This window comes from Schistocerca cancellata, chromosome 5, assembly GCF_023864275.1.
Source record: "Schistocerca cancellata isolate TAMUIC-IGC-003103 chromosome 5, iqSchCanc2.1, whole genome shotgun sequence".
Classification (NCBI taxonomy): Eukaryota; Metazoa; Arthropoda; class Insecta; order Orthoptera; family Acrididae; genus Schistocerca; species Schistocerca cancellata.
This window is the reverse complement of record NC_064630.1, coordinates 126,909,290-126,931,575: the sequence shown is the minus strand read 5'-3', so window position 1 is coordinate 126,931,575 and position 22,286 is coordinate 126,909,290. Positions and strand designations below refer to the sequence as shown.

The 22,286-nt window shown below is 42.4% G+C and overlaps 1 protein-coding gene across 1 annotated transcript in view; it reads left to right on the top strand.

Moving 5' to 3' along the window:
• Positions 1–21,989, top strand: part of LOC126188390 (uncharacterized) — a 135,374-nt gene extending 113,385 nt beyond the window's left edge. Inside the window, exon 7 of the mRNA XM_049929991.1 lies at positions 21,816–21,989. Coding sequence (XP_049785948.1) covers positions 21,816–21,989 — 174 coding nt within the window. The remainder of the gene's footprint in view (positions 1–21,815) is intronic.
• Positions 21,990–22,286: the final 297 nt, after the last annotated feature.

Below are 22,286 nucleotides of genomic sequence, written 5' to 3'. Positions count from 1 at the left end.
ACAAGAAATAACAGCAGCTATCCAAACTGTTACGCCTGATATGCTACAGAGAGTGTGGAACGAGTTGGAGTATCGGGTTGATATTGCTAGAGTGTCTGGAGGGGGCCATATTGAACATCTCTGAACTTGTTTTTGAGTGAAAAAAAAACCTTTTTAAATACTCTTTGTAATGATGTATAACAGAAGGTTATATTATGTTTCTTTCATTAAATACACATTTTTAAAGTTGTGGTATTCTTTTCGAATCACCCTGTATATTTATAGTACAGTACCAGTATATTTTGTTGGTAACATGTATACAGTGGATTCACTGAGACTTACATAACAGAAGTTTTTACTTGCCCCAATTAATCTTAATATTTTAGTAAAGAGGCTGGAATCACAGGGATAAGGATAGTAGTTACTGAGTGGTGTCCATCTTACATGGCTAACAAAACATAAGCACTGGCCTCAAATAAAGACAACTATCTGGTGAAAATTCAGGATGGGTTATAATATGAGGACAGATCACTACTCACAGAAAAGGAGACAAACTTTTTGGACAAAATCTCATTTGTTAATTCATTTACATATCGTATTCCACAAATTCCATCATGAAGGAGAGCCTTGAAGGATGTCGAACAACTAAAGTTATTCATTAACTGGGAGAAATCACTGTGGACTATTATAGTGTGTACAACAACAAATTATAACCAGTGGTAATCTAATCGTAATGATAATTGCCTCTAAATTACATCAAATGTGGATGTTATGAGAAACAACTTTGCTTTGAAAAAGGCTGCTGCTTCTTCTTCTCTTAATGTTCAGGTCTAATACTTTGAACAAAGCATTTTTAGTTTCACATGGAACATTCATCAGTTGTTTGTATACTGGCTAAGGCAAAACCTGTTTAATATGAAAATTAGAGAAAATTATTCTCTTGAGTCCAGAACTTCTGGTAAACTGTGAGTAATGAAATAGCCTTTTACTGTACTTTGTATAATATTGAGGATTTTCAGTTGTCTGCCTGGTGTATGCTGCAGCCTATCAGACTTGTGCACCGGAGTGTAAAACTTTGTTTCTAACCTTAGTAGAAATGCATAGTGTATATGAAAATTATTTTTGCTTCTCGTATTGTTGTTGTGAATTGCCCAGCTCATCCTAAATTGCTCTTGTTAGCAACCATGATTACTAGAATTTTCAAATGCTAGGTTTTATTTAGTTTTTGTTTCTTAGAAATGTAGGTAGCAGTATCCTCATTCAGGCATTCCCACCCTTCTCCCAAAATTGGTGTGTATTTACATAATAAGTGGTGTGCACATATCCATCCGCACATATAGACACAGGCAGACATGTTGTGCCTTCTGCAAACTTTTGTAGCAAAATCTTTCCAAAAACAGCTTTCCCTTTATCATGGTGTAGGTACTTCTATGTTTAATCCAATATTTTCACTTTTTCATTTAAAGATCTACTACTTTTTTTTTCAGGCCAATGATTGAAATTTTGCAGTCACAGTCTAAACTCAAGTTACAAAATCACCTGCTGCACTTTAATATTGTATTTTGTGAATATAAATGAATTGTTATGCTCCATTTAGTTTTTCCCTTCAATAGAAGTCTTTATTCTTGACATTAGCACTGTTTTTGACATATGTGAGTCTGTGAACAAAACCTCAATAATAGTTCAAGATAGGAAATTAACTTATGGAAACTCAAACTTATTCTCTAGTTCAGTTTCAGTATTACATAATAACTTTATTAAGCAAGTTTAGGCTGAACAAAGAACACAAGATAATCAGCTGTAAATAATAATCCACTCCCATATGCACCCCCGTCTGCCTGTCGGTCTCGGTTTCCATTGCCCTTTTTCTTTCCATGTGGTTCAGCGCAGCTCATTGAGATATCGCAGTCTACAAAATAACAAAGTCTAGTGGAGTATGGTAGTGGGTCTATGATGTCCAAACATGTGTGGAAACATGGCTGACATCAGAAAGTGCACAACAGGTGCAAAAGCATGCCTGCTGATCTTATTGTCTGATACGTCAGGCATGCATCACAGTATTTCTGCACTCTCATCCACACAACTCTAGTGGACACTAAGTTGGCAGTCACCTGGACTTCTGAATGTGCCAAGTTATGTGGTGTGTCAAAAACTTCCCAACAGTATTGTTCCAGTACGTAGGGTCACCGCTTTCTTCTTTCTGTGTCACACCAAGTAGCATCTAGCACATCGTGAGCTGGCAACACCAGAGCTGCGGCACAGTTTGCTGCTCCTTTATGTGACAGCAAGAAAAAGGCAGCCTTCTATTGTTTTAATGATATCTTTGTCCAATGAATAGAGTTTAAACTGGCACAGTTCAGACACAGGCAGTCTGCAACCAGGTTCTCTTTCCCTGCTATGTGCTACACATTGCTTAGAGCTGTGTAATGTACTCAACCTGCCTGCACTGATGGGGTGAATTGAGATCAGGTCATACTGAGAAATGATCACCAGTGGCTCATGATCAATAGAAACTACAAAAGTCTCCCTTCAGTGATGGGCAGAAATGTTCATTTGTGGAATAAATAGCAAGCAACACTGGGTCAATTGCACTCAATTTTTGCTGATACCATGGCAGATTCTTAGAGAGAAAGGCAAGTGGGTATTATTTGCCATCAACTTTAAATTGCAGAGTCATTCTCACTGCAGTTTATCATCTGCCATAAGTGCCAAGGGGCATTCAATCTTCAGGGTCTCAACAGCACTGCCTGTTCTAGGTGTTTATTGATGTCCTGGAAACCTGCTTCAGTAGCTGTAGTCCATGATACATTACAATTACTTGCAGTACTCTAGCTGCCAAAGAACACTGTCAGTTGCTCTTGGATGGCAGTCACGTGTGGCAGATGTCTAAGAATATCTGAAGTCCGTTCCAAGTTGTATAAAAGGCATCTGTAGGACTACTTCAACCCACCCTGGCAGTGGTGACAGTCCTGCCTGGGAGACAAAGTATCACAGGAAATTTAAACTCAGTTTTCCTCAATACACACTTAGTTACATTAATAACACCTCCATATTCTTGTAGGCAGCTGAAAAGCTACCACAGGTGTGCTGCATGCTGTTGTGCTGTAACAGAAAACAGACATCATCCATGTAGTAAAAAACAAATGGTAATTCTGTATAGGAGACTGGCGAGTTGGAAGGAGCAGACCATCAGAGACACTGGCAATCATGAGGGGTCTTTTTGCAAAGAGCCAGTCACCACCTCAGTCTAAGTCTACTAAACATAAATGGAATGAGACTAAAGATTCAATGAATCTCCCAGCTGCCCTTTGGGTATCACGTACTGAAGGTGGTCAGGCCTTACTGCTGTTAATCTGTTTGTTATTCAGAAAGGTGTTGATGCAGTTGCAGGCCCTCTGAGATCCTGCTCTTATTCATGTAATGGAACTTTACTTCTGGAGACCAATAATGATTTTAAAGCCCAACAGCAGCTTACAGCTTCCCTCCTCCATGGCTTTCCTGTTTGTGTTGAGGCCCATTGAATGCTGAATTCTTTGCGTGTGGTATTTACACTCAGCTGCTTGATGGTCTGAGCAAGGGAGTGAGATGTTTATATTTTCCCACCTCCACGTTGCAAATGTTTTGACTTTTGAGTGCCCAGTCGATGTTCTGTCATTTTCATGTCAATTCTACCAACAGTGAGAGTTGTTTAGTTCTTGGGGTGTTGTAAAATTCCTGGATTCGTCTCGTCGCTGTGCAGCCTATGAAAAGGATTGCAGAAGACTCCCAAATAAATTACAAAGTACAGAGCAGTTTTAACACCAATATATTTCCAGGATTCTGGTGTCTGAGCCTGGTGAACTGTACTGGTTACATCATGTGTACCCTAAATTGACATCAAATGACACAGAGTTCACAACAATCAACAAACGAGTGAGCCTACAATACATTTGCTCACAACCCTAGCCAAAAAACGAGTGCCCCAAGGCACCTGCGTGACCTCTATTTATACTTTTGTTAACAATTACAGACAATGAAAATTACAATTTTATGTAAAACCACAATTAAAAGTTAAACCGAATATGAGCTACACATTGCTAAAAATTTACAATCTCAGTGCTGAACAAGGTGAACCTATTTTCAACTTAGTTAAGAGTTAATATAACATTTTCTGACTAATTATGTTACAGGTAACAATTACATTTCTAAATTTGTTTATAACAAATCAACTAGCGCCTGAATTTTAGTGCTAACATAAATCGAAGATTCAATTAACATGCTTTATTTATATGTTGTATTTAATTTGCTGTAGTAATTTTATAATGATAGGTTTACTGGTACATCCTGACCATGTGCTACATTTCTTTCAATTAGTTACAGTATTAATTTCACATTTACATTATGTTTCTCACATAAGAACAATGTTAATCAGCAAAGCATCGTTTTCGAATTATATGTATACTGAAATAGTGGTTAATTTTGTGTGTAATTTGGAAACAGGTCACTTTACAATTAGTCAATTAGGACTGGTGTTTATCTTTAATGCTCTCCGAGGGGTTCTGATAGGTAGCAATGAGATACAGTAATATTTCAGGAGAAATCCAAACTTACCCGCAGATAAGATTTCAACTGAGTGACACTTCTTAAACCAAATAGCATTTTTGATTTGGGATAGATAAGTCGGTAGGCGTTTGGATGTGGTTTTTCATAAACTTCAAATGGACCAATGTAAATATCAAAAAATTTCTTGATCTCTCTATTGATTGCCTTGGATTTCTCATAACTTTTGGTTAAGACTAGATGACCTACATTGTACAGTGTAAACTTTCCTTTTGAATCCTTTTTAAGCTTTCTCTTGGCACAGTGTGTTTCAATATTTTTCTTTACTATTTCCATTCTCTCATCCGGTGTTAACTCATTACAGACAGGAAAATTGATCAATTCATACAAGATGTTTGGTGGGTGTTTGTTAAAATGGACTTCATAAGGCATAAAGCGAGTTGTTGTATGTTGTAAGGTGTTCAAAACATCTTCAAAATCACATATGTAACTTGACCAATTTGTATGATCTTCAGAGCAGTAAGTTCTACAAAGCCTGCCTATTTCACGCATATAGTGCTCAGTTGGGTTGCTAGACTGATAATATATGGAAATAAGAACGTGCTTAATGTCTTCATCTTTCATTAAATCTTTCCAAACGTTAGATGTAAATTGGCTCCCATTGTCTGAAAGTATGGCTTTTGGTTTTCCAATCTGTGTGAAGTAATAATTACAGAAACAGTTTAAAATTTTCCTGCTTGTTGCCTTCTTTAGTGGATACAATTTTACTAGTTTAGTGAATAAGTCAACAATTACAAACAAATATGTATAACCCTCTTTAGTTCTCGGCAATTGACCAAACAAATCAATTCCTATCAGTTCCAAGTTTCCTTTTGGCACAATGCTTTGTAAATAACCTTGGTATTTCTGATTTGTGACTTTTACTCTTTGACACCAATCACATTTTTGTATAACCTGTCTTACTCTTCTAAACATATTATTAAAATAGACATTTTCCTTAAGTTTATCAGTGCATTTCATGATTCCACAGTGTCCATAGCTCTCATGTGTGTACTTAATTAAAACATCAACACATTGTATAGGCCAACAAACCTTCCAGATGTCAGAGTCAGTGTTATGTCTCCTGAATAAAATACCTTTAAAGTTTTGATGATAGATGCCAACCTTTTCATAACCCTTTTTACCAATAAGGCTTTTCACAAGTTTCAAATCATCATCCTGGTTCTGGTATCTCCTAAGCTGACCGCAAATGTTAGTAATTTCCTTTTCACCCTTAATCCCTCTCATGTACATTATTTTAAACACTTTGTTATCCAATAGTTCTTCTTCCTGACCAGCCCCCACAGGTAATCTAGACAAAGCATCAGCAATTATATTCTGATCCCCTTTTATATACTGAATGCTATAATCAAATTGTTGTAAAAATATGGCCCACCTGGTTAATCTACTATTGAAAAGTTTACAGTCTTGAATATAACATAGAGCTTTGTGATCCATGAAAACTATGATTTTATGGCCTGCTAGATAGTTCCTGTATTTAGTGAAACCCCATACAATGGCAAGTAGTTCCTTCTCAGTCACTGTATAATTACATTCATGTTTCTGCAGACCTTGGTTGGCAAAACTGATTGAAAGATGTTCTATTTTTCCATCAATTTCCTTCTGTTGAAACAAATGTACACCCAATCCATAATCTGAACTATCTGTCATTAGGCAAAATGGTAGTGAAAGGTCAGGTCTGTGGAGTAATTGGCTGTTATTTAGTTGATGTTTGATCTCATCGAATGCTGCTTGACACTGATCTGTCCATTCCAAAAAAGAACACCATATGGTGTTCTTTTTTAATTGCTCTCTCAAACACGGTGCATTTAAAGCTTGGGTGCTGACATAGTTACGATAAAAATTACATAGACCATAAAATGACCTCAGCTGTTTCTTGTTCTTTGGACATGGAAACTGGACAATTGCAGAAATTTTATCACTGTCAGGTAGAATGCCTTCTCTGTTAATTATATGGCCTAAAAACTTCAAGTCTGATACTCCAAATTTGCATTCACTTAATTTGAGGTTCATACCGCCTTGTCTGAACTTATTGGCTAATTTGTACAAAGTATCAAGGTGTTCCTCCCAAGTTTTGCTGGTTATTAATATATCATCCACGTAAATAATTAGTTTAGATAGTATTTCACTTCCAGTCACATGATCCAAATCTCGAATAAACTCAGCTACAGACACATTCAGCCCAAACGGAACAACACAATAATGAAAACTTTTACCATTATATAAAAAGGCTGTGTACTGCCTTGAATCCTGTGCTAATGTGATTTGATGAAAACCTGAGGTCAAATCCAGGCTAGAAAAATATTTTGTGTCATTGAATTTGTACAGGAGTTTCTCCATGGATTCAGGATGATCTGTTTCTCTTTCTATAAACTTATTCAGGTGACGTGAATCCAATACCAGCCTAACACCACCATCCTTTTTTTAAATACAGACCATCGGGCTGTTATATGGACTGTGACTTCTCTCTATTATTCTCCATTTTTGCATTTTGTGGACTTCCCTCTCCACTTTTTTCTTTTACAGATGTATACCCCATAAGGCTTAATGAAAAAGGGTTCATGTGGCTTTAACTTCAAATGACATTCATAATCTTTGACCCTACCAGGTTGATCTCAAAAAATGTTACAGTTTTCCCAGAGAAAATTTTCTAATTCCTGCTTTTCAGACTGAGTCAAGTCATTTGCTTCTTTTACCTTTTCTGATACGGTTAGGGACTAACTATCATCAACCAAATTCTGGTTATTGTGATCGCTATTTTCCTCTTCCTCCATGTAATGGCTACACTCTGGATAAACTATTTCCCTAATATGGTTACTACTGCTTGTACTTGAATTTAACTGGATCACTACTTTTTCTTGAATACTGGCCTTTGGTTCAGTGAACAGTAATTCTGAATTTTGCCAATCTAAACTCACCTTTGCTTTAACTATCCAGTCCATCCCTAAAATCATTTGCTCATTGAGATCTGGAATAACTAAACAACCATGTTCAAAATTAATGTTGCCAATAGAAAATGTAATTAAAGCTTGTTTATTTATTAACTTACTAAACTTGCCAGTGGCACCTTCTATCTGTACACCTATGATGGGAAATTTGATGTAACTTTCAGTGTCTTTTATCCTGTTCCTCAACTTGGCTGAGATACTACCAATGGGACTGCCAGTGTCAATCAAACAAAGACCTGACCAATTGTTAATGCTTATTTCTACATAAGGGCTACCTAAGATAATATTTGGGTCACTATTCACATTCTCTGCCAGCAAGTCACTTTCGAATTCAGTTGTATCAATGTTGTTACATACTTCTTCACTACAAGTTTCAGTGCCAGAATCAACACAAGATTGAGTGAGTGTCATCATGACTGGAATTAAATACACGAGACAGATACCTTTCTTTCATTATACTTAAAATTATCTTTCATGGATGGATCTGATTTGATGACTTCACTGTCCTTATTATTTTCTAAACAAACTTCATTTTCTCTGATAATAGATTCCAAAATCTTCTCACCTATTAACTTAACTTGTTCCTTCTTATTAGTAGATTTACTTAAGATTTCTTTTATACAAATTGGTATCAATACATTGTTTGCACTCTTAACATCTTCACATGAACCAATTTCGCATTCAGAGTTACTTTTAGCTGCAACACCATTATCAATAACTTCAACATAAATAATGCCATCTAATTTCTCTTGTGTACATATATCATCAAATACAACATCCTTCACAACACTATCTTTATCAAAATCATCATCAAAATAATCTATGGGTGATGCCTCTGCATGCACATCTGCCTTAACTACTAAGTGTTCAACATCTGAAGTTACACTACTGAAATCGCTACCTGTTTCATTATCTAAGTCAGGTGTTATTTCCTGATTTTGGCTACCAATTTCTACTAATATAGATACCTCATTATCCTTACCTTCATCAGAAAACAAGCTAATGATACCATACATATTATAAGTTCTGTCTACATCAGGTGTTACTGTGTCATCAATTAATGCTAAGTCATGATCATTAAATTCAAACTGTGGTCCTGCTTGAGTATATGCATTATTCAATTCACTCAACATGTGATCCCAAAAGTTTTGCTTATAACTAGTATCATCTAAGTAGTAGTCCCTATTTACATTTTATGTTTCCGTCTCTTTAACCTCCTATCTGCCTGGTTTATGCCATAACTATTCACCTCAAATTGACAGCCTCCCAGTGAGGTGGTTACCTGTTTTCCTTGTTGGAATTGCTGTTGTGAAACTGGTTACTGTTTCCCTGTTCTTGATGGTTTTCGTGTCTGTTGTAGCTACTGTTTTGGTTACCATGCCAGTTATTATTTCTGTGTCCATTATATTGTTGTGACCCCCCATTCCTATTGTGAGTGTTTCTGAGGTTTTGATTGTACTGTCTGTCATCATTCTGCCATGCATGGTCAATTTTGTCTACATGACGTAAAAATTCAACACTGTCATCTGGTCCATATACAAGTCCCCACTGAAAACGGTGTGGTAGGCGCCGTTTCAGTGCATCAATCTGTATCAGTTCATCCAAAGGTTTGCTCAAATGTGACAATGTCTTTAACTGTTTTTCATAAAATTCTCGCATGCTAATTGCAAGACCTGTGTGATATTTCTACCGTTAAGAAATTCAGATTTTATTCTTGCCTGTTTGTTTTCTGACCAAAACTTTGCCAATAATTGGCGTTCAAAATTGGCAAAAGACGTAGTATTTGTATCAATGTTTTGGTTTGCCCATGTAAGGGCTTCGCCATCCAAAAAACATTTCGCAAATTTAACTTTAGAAGACTCTGGCATGTTATGTTGGAAACTGTCTTTGCACTGATGCACAACCTAAATACTTTCAAATAACAAAGCAGATATCAAACATAATATCCAAAACCAAACAACCAAAGAAACAAAACAAATCAAAGAAATAAAATAAATACCATGAAAAAACAAAATGGAAATAGCCTCTCACCACCTCCATCTTGGTTATTCCCTGATTCAATATAGAGTGAGATCTTACTGTTTCTATTAAATTCTTCAGGAGCCTGTCTTTTATGGCTGCACTATGAAATTACAAACAACACTATCACCATCTATGACAACCATCATATGGCAGATAGAGAGCACAGATAGCAGTATATAGGCATACTTTCAACTAATATCTGACTACTGCATCTTTGGGATGTAAGTATATCGTATATGGTTGCATTTGTTGTTAAATATACCATCAGAATTACCGCACAAGAACTTTCCACTGTTTCAGACATTGTGAGATGAGGGGGAGGATTTCAAAATACATAAATTTTTTAAAGATGTGATTGTATGGTTGTAAAGTACAGCAGCAGCCACAGAAATCATGTTTCCGCATTTTCTTTATATCTCCTACTCTTTTGCTGATATGTGCTTAGAAAGATAACAACTGCATTTTCTTTGTGAGGCTTTTCACTACTTCAGCAGCCATATGGGCACATATAAAAAATTCTCATATTTTGACATTGACTGCAACATATTCAAAGTGCATCAGAATTGGCCAGTGGTGCTTGGGTAGTGTTACTTTGAAGACTTACCTTGGTGTCAAGTATGCCTTCATCATTGGCACCAACCATTTTTCGTATTGGCTTCCAGAACACTGCTCAATATTTACAGCAAAGCTTTTTACCCTCTATCAGGCCATGCAGTACATCTGGCAACACAGCAGCACAAGCTTTCGAATTGTTTCATATTCTCAGATTGTCTCAGTGCTCTTCAGAGCTTCTGTGTGCTGTACACAGTCTGTCCATTAGTGCAACAGATCCAAGAAAACTTCCACTTGCTAGTTCTTGAGGGAGTCACTGTGATGTTTATATGGGTTGCTGGTCACATTGGTCTGATGGGAAATGAGGCTGCTGACACTGCTGTCAAGGCTGCAGTCCTCCTACCTTAGTCTGCTAGCTCATCCATTCAATCAGATGATCTCTCTGTTGCCATCTGTCAGCAGGTGGCCTCACTTTAGCATCACCACTGGTGTTCTCTTCATGGGCACGAGCTCCAAGGAATTAAACCTCTCCCAGTGGTTTGGCCGACCTCCTCTCAACCCTCTTGATGAACCATTTTATCTAGGTTGCATATTGGGTACTGTCATTTTAGCCATAGTCATTTATTAGGCATGAGCCCCCACCATTATGTCCTCATTGTCAATCACAATTGATAGATCGCCATTTCCTGACAAAATGCCCCCCCCCCTTTCTCTCTCTCTCTCTCTCTCTCTCTCTCTCTCTCTCTCTCTCTCTCTCTCTCTCTCTATATATATATATATATATATATATATATATATATATATATATATATATAATCTGGACTCACGGTGAAGAACAACTCCAGAATTTCCTCTCCAACCTCAACTCCTTTGGTTCTATCAGATTCACCTGGTCCTACTCTAAATCCCATGCCACTTTCCTTGACGTTGACCTCCACCTGTCCAATGGCCAGCTTCACACGTCCGTCCACATCAAACCCACCAACAAGCAACAGTACCTCCATTATGACAGCTGCCACCCATTCCACATCAAACGGTCCCTTCCCTACAGCCTAGGTCTTCGTGGGAAACGAATCTGCTCCAGTCCGGAATCCTTGAACCATTACACCAACAACCTGAAAACAGCTTTTGCATCCCGTAACTACCCTCCCGACCTGGTACAGAAGCAAATAACCAGAGCCACTTCTTCATCTCCTCAAACCCGGAACCTTCCACAGAAGAACCCCAAAAGTGCCCCACTTGTGACAGGATACTTTCCGGGACTGGATCAGATTCTGAATGTTGCTCTCCAGCAGGGATACGACTTCCTCAAATTCTGCCCTGAAATGAGATCCATCCTTCATGAAATCCTCCCCACTCCACCAAGAGTGTCTTTCCGCCGTCCACCTAACCTTCGTAACCTCTTAGTTCATCCCCATGAAATCCCCAAACCACCTTCCCTACCCTCTGGCTCCTACCCCTGTAACCACCCCCGGTGTAAAACCTGTCCCATGCACCCTCCCACCACCACCTACTCCAGTCCTGTAACCCGAAACGTGTACACGATCAAAGGCAGAGCCACGTGTGAAAGCACCCACGTGATTTACCAACTGACCTGCCTACACTGAAGCTTTCAATGTGGGAATGACCAGCAACAAACTGTCCATTCGCATGAATGGACACAGGCAGACAGTGTATGTTGGTAATGAGGATCACCCTGTGGCTAAACATGCCTTGGAGCACGGCCAGCACATCTTGGCACAGTGTTACACTGTCCGGGTTATCTGGATACTTCCCACTAACACCAACCTGTCAGAACTCCGGAGATGGGAACTTGCCCTTCAGCATATCCTCTCTTCTCGCTATCCGCCAGGCCTCAATCTCCACTAATTTCTAATTTCAATTTGCCGCCGCTCATACCTCACCTGTCTTTCAACATCATCTTTGCCTCTGTACTTCCGCCCCGACTGACATCTCTGCCCAAACTCTTTGCCTTTACAAATCTCTGCTTGTGTCTGTGTATATGCGGATGGATATGTGTGTGTGTAAGAGTGTATACCTGTCCTTTTTTCCCCCTAAGGTAAGTCTTTCCACTCCCGGGATTGGAATGACTCCTTACCCTCTCCCTTAAAACCCATATCCTTTTGTCTTTCCCTCTCCTTCCCTCTTTCCTGATGAGGCAGCCGTTGGTTGCGAAAGCTAGAATTTTGTGTGTATGTTTGTGTTTGTGTTTGTGTTTGTTTGTGTGTCTATCGACCTGCCAGCACTTTCGTTTGGTAAGTCTCATCATCTTTCTTGTTATATATATATATATATATATATATATATATATATATATGTCTTTATCAAAATCATCATCAAAATAATCTGTGGGTGATGCCTCTGCATGCACATCTGCCTTAACTACTAAGTGTTCAACATCTGAAGTTACACTACTGAAATCGCTACCTGTTTCATTATCTAAGTCAGTTGTTATTTCCTGATTTTGGCTACCAATTTCTACTAATATAGATACCTCATTATCCTTACCTTCATCAGAAAACAAGCTAATGATACCATACATATCATAAGTTCTGTCTACATCAGGTGTTAATGTGTCATCAATTAATGCTAAGTCATGATCATTAAATTCAAACTGTGGTCCTGCTTGAGTATATGCATTATTCAATTCACTCAACATGTGATCCCAAAACCATGAGCCTTCAGAGTTCAAAAGTGATGACCTGCATAGCATTTGAGCTAGCATTTGGGTATTAAACACCATGTGTTTTTACACTCCGATTATTTAACAGAGGAAAAGTATGGCCCTTTCAGTACCAGATCTGCATTTAAACCTTAAACGGGTTGCTAGTGGGAAAGGACTGATAAAAACTGTGCTTATATTCATTTCATTTTCGGAACTGTATGCTATGATGGGCTTAGTAGCAAATGTGTGTGTACAAAATGACCATACAGAATAGATGGTTTAAATACAAGAACTTTTCTTCATTCTTTTTACAGCCCAGTCAGAATAAATTAACTATATTAAACACAATAACACAGTTCAGTACATCTATGCACCCTGTTGACATATGTAGTGTGACTAATTTTCTACAGTTTTTCTTTGCTGGACAAAATTACACAATTACACAATTATACACTCCAGAGTCAAAGAAACTGGTACACCTGCCTAATCCAGTAGGGTGCGCTCAAGTACACAGAAGTGCCACCACAAGATGTGGCATGGACTCAACTAGTGTCTGATGTAGTGCTGGAGGGAACTGACACTATGAATCCTGCAGGGCTGTCCATAAATCTGTAAGAGTATGAGAGTGTGGAGATCTCTTCTGAACAGCAATCCAAAGTGACAGTGTTCAGAAAAGTGAAGAAATATGCTGCTTGGGCAGTTCTACTGCCACATTCATGGTGTAAGGGGGGTGATGGATCTCGTGGTTGGCACAAGCCACCACGGCAAATTGTTGAGAGTGCTTGGCAACCTTTGGCTTTTTCCCAGTTACCCACAGACATGCAAAGGTGTTGGAGTGCTATTCACAGGGAGCTGTGTGCAGTGCAGGGATGATCCAGTTTGAACCTGAAGCAAGTGAAGCAATGTTTCACATGGCAAGATGTCCACTTTCATATCCAGGCCTTTTGGTGCAACATTTTCACTATGTTCCATGATCTGTTGCGCCCAGGAGTACAGGCTACCCTATGGCAGCTTACTAAGAAGGTAGTGTGGTCCAGAATCAGTGAAGAGAGTCATAAAAGGACACACCAGTTGAATGTCTGCCAGAGATGCAAAATGGATAGGCATGTGTCTGGACTGACGAACTATTGTCACACCTATGCCACAGTTTGGGCACATCTGTGAATCTGGTTAAGCCATTATCATACTTGAATGGCTATTGTTATTTGGTTAACATCAAGGACAATTTCACGAGATGTCCTGAGCCCTTCACCATCACCACCGCAACCATGGCGAGGACATTGCTCAGCAGTTGAATTACAAGATTTGGCACACCCCAAAAACTAACAACAAACAGGATCAACATTTGAAGGCCACATTATTCCAGGAGTTACTTCATCTGTGTGGTTGCACTCACATTCACATGATGCGCTGAAACACAACTGGCAATGGGAAGGTGAAAAGATGCTACCACACCTTGAAGGTGGCACTGATGTGTAATTAGGTTCCATGGATGGAGGCTTTACCAATTGTGTTGTTACGGTTATAGTCAGCTTTGAAGGAAGATATGGAACATATTCCAGCACAGTTGGTTAATGGTGAAGCATTACAACTACCAACTGAATTGATCTAGGAGAAGCCGATCTATGTCTCTGCAGTGCTGTTGATTTCTGAGTCTGCAAGACAGTTCCATTTGACCATGGGCTTCCTCCAACCAGTCACTCCCAGGCCTCCCCCCCAGGGGGTCCACAACTCTTTTGTGGATACGTGCGTAGCGAGCACGGGACCCCGAGCTAATGTGGCCTTCCTTCCTTTCCGGGCTGCATACCTTCCCATTCCGCATCCTTCCCCATCCCTATCTTCGCCCCTCCTCCCCTCACCTCTGGCTCTTTCCTTCCCTTTCTCCCCATCTGGGAGTATGGTTTGTGCCTACGTCCGGAGACGGACGCTCGTAAATGTACTGCATTTCTAGCCTTCCTTGCTTTTATGTCTTCTTCCTTCCTTTGTCCTTCTCTGTCTTCTTCCTTCCTTTGTCCTTCTCTGTCTTCTTCCTTCCTTTGTCCTTCTCTGTCTTCTTCCTTCCTTTGTCCTTCTCTTTTCCTTACCTCTTCTCTTTCTCTTTTCTCCGCTGCGGCGTTTGAGACCTCTCTTCCTTCCTTTCCCTTTCTCTTTCTTCCTCCCTGTGCGTGTCTGAAGGCCGACCCACGCCCTTCGTGCGTAGCCGGTGACGGGGTAACGCGTAATTCCCCGCCCCGGGTAGACAGGTAGGACACGTACGTACCCCCTGGTAACGGCCAGGCCCAGGGAGGGGTGATTACCCGAGCTGATACCTTCCGAAAATGCCGATTGGTCCCTCCGTCCGTTTGTCGGGAGGTGTGACCTGAGGTGTGAACAATCACCTAAGGCGGGAGTGCCCTCAGAGAGGGCCCCCACAAGGGAGGAGCGCGCCATCGGAGACGCCGGTAATCATGGGGGATTCTTCCGCAATGGTTTCCTCACCTTCCACTAAGTCTAGTCACAAACGTAAGCATACTGAGTCTCAGCCACAGACGATTCTTCCATCGTTGCCACAGTTCCTTGTTGTTTCTCGGTCTGATGAAGGTCACGACTTCTCCACGGTCAACCCTTTCATTATTCAGAAAGGAGTCGACGCAATTGCAGGTCCTGTAAAGTCTTGTTCCAGATTACGGAATGGCACCCTGTTGTTAGAAACACACAGTGCCCTCCAGTCACAAAAATTGCTGCGTACCTCTCTGCTCCACACCTTCCCTGTCCGGGTGGAACCGCACCGTACCTTGAATTCCTCGCGTGGAGTCGTTTATACACGCTCCCTCGATGGATTGTCTGACGAAGAAATTCAGCACTATCTGTCTGACCAGGGCGTAACGGCAGTTCATAGAGTAATGAAACGGGTTGACACGAACATCATTCCAACCCGCACTGTCTTCTTGACATTTGACACAGTTCAACTCCCATCGAAAATCAAAGCAGGCTATGAGATAATTTCCGTTCGCCCTTACGTCCCAAACCCTACGCGTTGCTATCGATGTCAGCGGTTCAATCACACCAGCCAGTCCTGTTCCAATCCAGCCAAATGTGTTACGTGTGGCACGGATGCCCATGAGGGTGCTTGTCCACCTCCATCCCCTCGCTGCATCAACTGTATGGGTGACCACGCTGCTTCCTCTCGAGATTGCCCCGTTTTTAAGGATGAGAAGCTCATCCAGGAAATAAGGGTGAAGGAAAAGGTGTCGACCTTTGCTGCTCGAAAATTATTCGCCAGTCGCAAGCCCACCGTGCCTCAGACAGGAAAATACAGCACTGTCCTTGCTTCTCCTCGGCCAACAAAGGAGGCGGCCACGCAGACTTGCGACCTCACCTTTAGTACCACGGTCGTCAGATCGGCCAGCGCAAAGATCGCTCGTTCAACCTCACCACTTTCGCCTGCCCACTCTATGGCTCACCCTTCGTCGGGTTCTGCTACATCTCGAGCCCAAAAGTCGGACGCCAAGTCTTCGAAAAAAGAGCATACTCGTGAAGAGTTTTTACGGACCGCAGCTTCACAACCATCGGTTCCTCCTTCATCTAAACAACATTCTTCCAAGAAGGCTACAAAGAAACCCAGTTCCTCTCCTTCTCCGCCAAGGCGTGCCCCCTCTACAGCACCACCTGGCGGAAATCGCCCTCGGCCATCTTCTGTGTCGCCGAGGCGCACTGCTGGTGGCCGGTCAACCGGCCGATCGCTGGTGGCAGGGACTGCTCCTGACCAACTTATGGATCAGGATCTTCTGCCTTCGGCTGAATGCCATTCCATGCTGTCGGTTGCTAGCTCCGAGCAGTCTTTGAGTTGACAGCAACTTTGGTCACATTCCTCCATTCTCTTTTCACCCCATGTCCATTATCCACTGGAATATCCGCGGCATTCGAGCCAATCGGGATGAATTGTCGGTCCTCTTACGCTCCTACTCGCCGGTCATCTTCTGTCTTCAGGAAACAAAGCTGCGTCCCCATGACCGCTTTGTTCTCCCTCATTTTCAGTCTGTCCGATATGATCTCCCCTCTGTTGAAGGCTCTCCAGCCCATGGAGGACTCCTGATTCTTCTCCGTGATACTCTCCATTATCACCCAATCCCCTTAAACACTTCCTTCCAAGCTGTCGCCGTCCGTCTTTCACTTTCCGGATACACGTTCTCTCTTTGTACTGTATACATTCCATCGTCCACACCAATGGCACGAGCTGATCTCCTTCATCTTCTTGGTCAGCTTCCACCCCCCTATTTGCTGGTTGGGGACTTCAATGCCCACCACCCGCTTTGGGGATCTCCACACCCTTGTCCACGTGGCTCCGTATTGCTAGACGTCTTCCACCAAGCGGATCTAGTTTGCCTCAACACTGGGGTCCCCACATTTTTGTCTGCCTCCACGACAACCTTATCTCATTTGGACCTTGCGGTCGGTACTGTTCCGCTAGCTCGGCGCTTCGAATGGTTCGCCCTTGATGATACACACTCGAGTGACCACTTTCCATGTGTCCTCAGACTGCAGCCTCAACTGCCATATATGCGCCCGCGACGCTGGAAGTTTGCCCAAGCCGATTGGACACTTTTTTCGTCTCTCGCGACATTCGATGACCGTCGCTTTCCCAGCGTCGACGATGAGGTCACACACATTACCGACGTTATCCTTACAGCTGCGGAACGTTCAATACCACGCACCTCCGAATTGCCCCGGCGCCCCCCAGTTCCTTGGTGGAACGAGGCATGCCGTGACGCAATACGTGAGCGGCGACGTGCTCTTCGCATTTTCCGTCACCATCCTACTTTGGCCAACTGTATCCGCTATAAGCAGCTCCGTGCGCGATGCCGTCGCGTCATCCGCGATAGCAAGAAGGCAAGCTGGAAATTCTTTATTAGCTCATTTAACACCTTCACTCCCTCCTCGGAAGTTTGGAGTCGGCTTCGACGGTTCTCAGGCGCGCCTAGTTTCTCCCCGGTTTCTGGGCTCACTGTCGCGCATGATACCTTAGTGGACCCCGTCGCAATTTCTAACTCGTTGGGTCAGCACTTTGCTGAGATTTCGAGCTCTTCACATTACCCGCCAGCGTTTCTCCCAAAGAAACGTGCAGCGGAAGTGCGACCTCTTGCTTTCTCCTCCCAAAATCACGAAAGCTACAATACTGTTTTCTCCATGCGGGAACTCCAACATGCCCTCTCATCTTCTCGCTCCTCCGCCCCAGGACCGGATGGTATCCATGTCCAAATGTTGCTGCATTTATCCACCCATAGTCTGCGTTACCTCCTTCGCCTTTATAATCGAATTTGGACCGGCAGCACCTTTCCCAGACGGTGGCGGGAAGCTATTGTCGTTCCCGTTCCGAAACCTGGAAAGGACAAACATCTCCCCTCTAGCTATCGCCCCATTTCTCTCACGAGTAGTGTCTGTAAGGTTTTGGAGCGTATGGTGAATTACCGTTTAGCTTGGTGGCTGGAATCCCGCAGTCTTTTAACACCAGCCCAATGCGGATTTCGGAAGCATCGTTCTGCAGTTGACCATCTTGTCGCTCTCTCCACTTATATCATGAACAATTTTCTTCGGCAACGCCCAACGGTAGCAATATTTTTTGATCTGGAGAGAGCATACGATACCTGTTGGAGGACAGGCATCCTCCGCACACTGTTCTCTTGGGGCTTTCGAGGTCGGCTGCCCCTTTTTCTTCGCGAATTTATGGCAGAGCGCACTTTTCGGGTGCGGGTGAACACTACTCTCTCCCGTACTTTCTCCCAAGAAAACGGGGTACCCCAGGGATCCGTGCTGAGTGTTGTACTGTTTGCCATCGCCATAAATCCAATGATGGATTGTCTCCCTCCTGATGTCTCGGGCTCCCTCTTTGTGGACGATTTTGCGATCTACTACAGCTCTCAACGGACCAGCCTTCTTGAACGACGTCTTCAAGGATGTCTCGATCGCCTCCACTCGTGGAGCATCGAAACTGGCTTCCGTTTTTCACCCAGTAAGACCGTTTGTGTCAATTTTTGGCGACGTACGGAGTTTCTTCCGCCCTCCTTACATCTAGGTCCTGTCAACCTTCCGTTTTCAGACGTCGCTAAATTCTTGGGTCTTATGTTTGACAGAAAACTATGCTGGTCCTCCCACGTTTCCTATCTTTCGGCTCGCTGTCTGCGATCACTTAACACCCTCCGTGTCCTGAATGGTACCTCCTGGGGAGCGGACCGAGTGGTCCTTCTCCGCCTCTATCGCGCCTTAGTGCGCTCGAAATTGGATTATGGAAGCATAGTCTACTCCTCTGCTCGGCCGTCTATTCTTCGGCGTCTCGACTCTATCCACCACCGTGGATTACGTTTAGTGTCTGGAGCCTTTTACACTAGCCCTGTGGAAAGCCTTTATGCTGAGACTGCTGAACCTCCGCTGTCCAATCGGCGAGCAGTCCTCCTGAGTCGTTATGCTAGCCGTCTGTCTTCCATGCCTGCTAATCCAGCCCACGACCTTTTTTTCGACGCCTCCTTTGATGTAGGGTATGCAGGCCGCCCCTCCTCCCTACTACCCCCGGGAGTCCGCTTCCGTCAACTGCTCCATTCTCTTTCCTTCCGCTTTCCTAAAACCTTCCTGACAACTTGGGGTACAGCACCGCCTTGGCTCCGTCCCCGGATCTGCCTGCTCCGTGACCTTTGTCAATTTCCCAAAGATGGTACCCCTACACTTGTTTATCGTCGGGCATTTGCTGCTCTATGTGCAGAAATGACGGACACCACATTTATTTACACCGACGGCTCGAAAACATCGTTAGGTGTAGGGAGTGCCTATATTGTTGGCGACACCCCAAATCGCTTTCGGCTTCCCGACCAGTGTTCGGTTTATACTGCGGAGCTTTACGCTGTTCTCCAGGCTGTCCACTACATCCGCCGCCATCAGCGGATACAGTACGTTATCTGCTCAGATTCTCTCAGCTCTCTCCTCAGTCTCCAAGCTCTTTACCCTGTGCACCCTCTGGTCCACCGGATTCAGGACTGTCTGCGCTTGCTTCACCTGAGGGGCGTCTCGGTGGCGTTCCTCTGGCTCCCGGGACACGCTGGTATCTGTGGGAATGAGGCGGCCGATATAGCGGCCAAGGCCGCAGTCTCTCTTCCTCGGCCAGCTATTCAGTCGCTTCCCTTCACCGATCTTCGGAACGATTTATGTCGCCATGTTGCTCATTTATGGCATGCCCATTGGTCAACACTTCCCCATAATAAATTGCGGGAAGTGAAAGCCCTTCCTTGCGCTTGGACCTCTTCCTCCCGAATGCGTCGTCGGGAGGAGGTAATTTTAGCTAGACTCCGGATAGGGCATTGTCGTTTTAGCCATCGACATCTTTTAAGCGGCGATCCTCCCCCACTCTGTCCCCACTGCTCTCAGCTGTGGACGGTAAGGCACCTTTTAATTGAATGCCCCTATTTTAATCCGTTACGCTCCCGTCTACAGCTATCGCCTGATCTATCGTCGATTTTAGCAGATGACACGCGCTCCGCCGACCGCGTTCTACAGTTTATTAGTGACAGTGAAATGACGTCAGTCATTTGAAGCTTTTTTTGGGGACAATCACCCCCTTTCTGTAGTGGATTTTTAAGCAGTCTTCTATTTTTAGTTTCTCCAATTTTCTGACTTTGTTCCCATTGCTGCTGGTTTTAAATTTCGGTTTTTTACTGTCTTAAGTCACGGGCTGGGCGCTAATGGCCATAGAAGTTTTGCGCCCAACAAAAAAAAAAAAAAAAAAAAAAAAACTCCCAGGCCTCACAGGACAAACCTATTTTTGTCCACAGGTACCTGTCCAACTCATCCCATGTTTAGCTCACCCATCTCTAATGCCTCCTTACATGGCACCATTTAAAGTGATACACAGGGGGCCACATACATTCAATATTCATCAGAGCGAAATGAGAAGGTGATGTTATTGAATGACTTAAACTGATTCATCAGGATATGGAAACAAGGGACCTAGCAGCTGCCACCCTCACACCTCCAGGCCATGTTCTTCAGGCAGTCTGCATGCCACCAATAATAAACACAGGCAACAGTGGCTCAAACATCGGGCATGGTACTCAGCAGCCAGGCATGCTCGAATTTCTGCTGACAAGGACCTGAGCTGAATGAATGGAAACACCAGTTCCCCGACATTCCTAATGCTCTCTGTTCTGTCTTTTCCCTTTCTCTCTCTCTCTCTCTCTCTCTCTCTCTCTCTCTCTCTCTCTCTCTCTCTCTCTCTCTCTCTTCTTCCTCCATCATATTTTTTTGTAAAGAAAAACATAGAAAGAGAGTTGTGTATGGTGATGGAAGTTAAGAGTACAAGTCCAACTTTGAACTTTTAAAATAAAAGCAAGGCCTCTCATTGATAGTGTCTTGTGTACTGTACTCCCGTTTACAGTAACTGTTCATTACAAAGTTGTTGAATTATTTGGAACATCGCAAAAACATTGATAAGGACAAAGTCAAAAAATAGTCTGTCTTATTTAACAGTTTTCAGTTGAGTGTATCAATAAAACAACTTCTGTCTTGTCCCAATGACGTGGTAGGCATTGTGACCACCTCTCTTCCTCTGTGGTTCACACCACATCTCCAAGGCAGGACCCAATGACACAGAATAAACCACCTCACCAGCAGGTACCGTGAGCATGTTATGATGTTTATCATTGTCCTGGCTTGCAGATACACTGCATCCATCCATCTCATGACACACAAATAAAACATACATCCAAACAGTAGATTATCTAATACATTACAAAAATAAACTTTTTGTATTGATTACCATCATTCATAGTTCAAAAAGTGCTTTTGTAACACATCACTTCAGCAAGGTGAGATGTTTCACTATAAGTTGCAGCAGCAGGTTCATAAGTATGGCCACATGCATATTGTGACCAATGTTGGCTAACTTCTAAAGGAGTTAACAGATTTTGATGATATATTCTGTTTTCTTCATTTTATAACTCAGTTTGATAAACTACTTATGTATGATGGATATTTGTATCTTTCTTGTACTATAATGTGCTTGCGTTTTTGTGCGCATTTCCTTATAGGTTTCCGTGAGACATGCAGCACTCTATGGATTGGCAGAAATGTATGAACACTGTAGCAGCCAGCAAAAATTGATTTCACTTTTAAATTTCGAACTAACTACAAAACTGACCTGGTTGTTGGGATTAATTTTAGAAGTTTTTACAAAAGAGACATCATCGTGGCGAGATAAGTGAGTGCTTCATATTTTAATTCATCTAATGACCCACTATTATATGTTATTTCAACTACAAATTGCATAAGTGCACTCTCAAATGGCGCGTCCACTGATTGCACTCAAACACTTTTACAGGTCTGGAACACAGTTTTTATTCACATACTATGCCTGACACGTTAGAGGTTTCACCATTTCCAAAGGCAGATGTTTGTAGTGTCATTGATGTGTAATAAGCCAAATGGATCTGTGCACTGTGGATACAAAGTATCTAGATTTCTTGTACTTGATAAGACAGTACTTGATATGGTGGTATAAG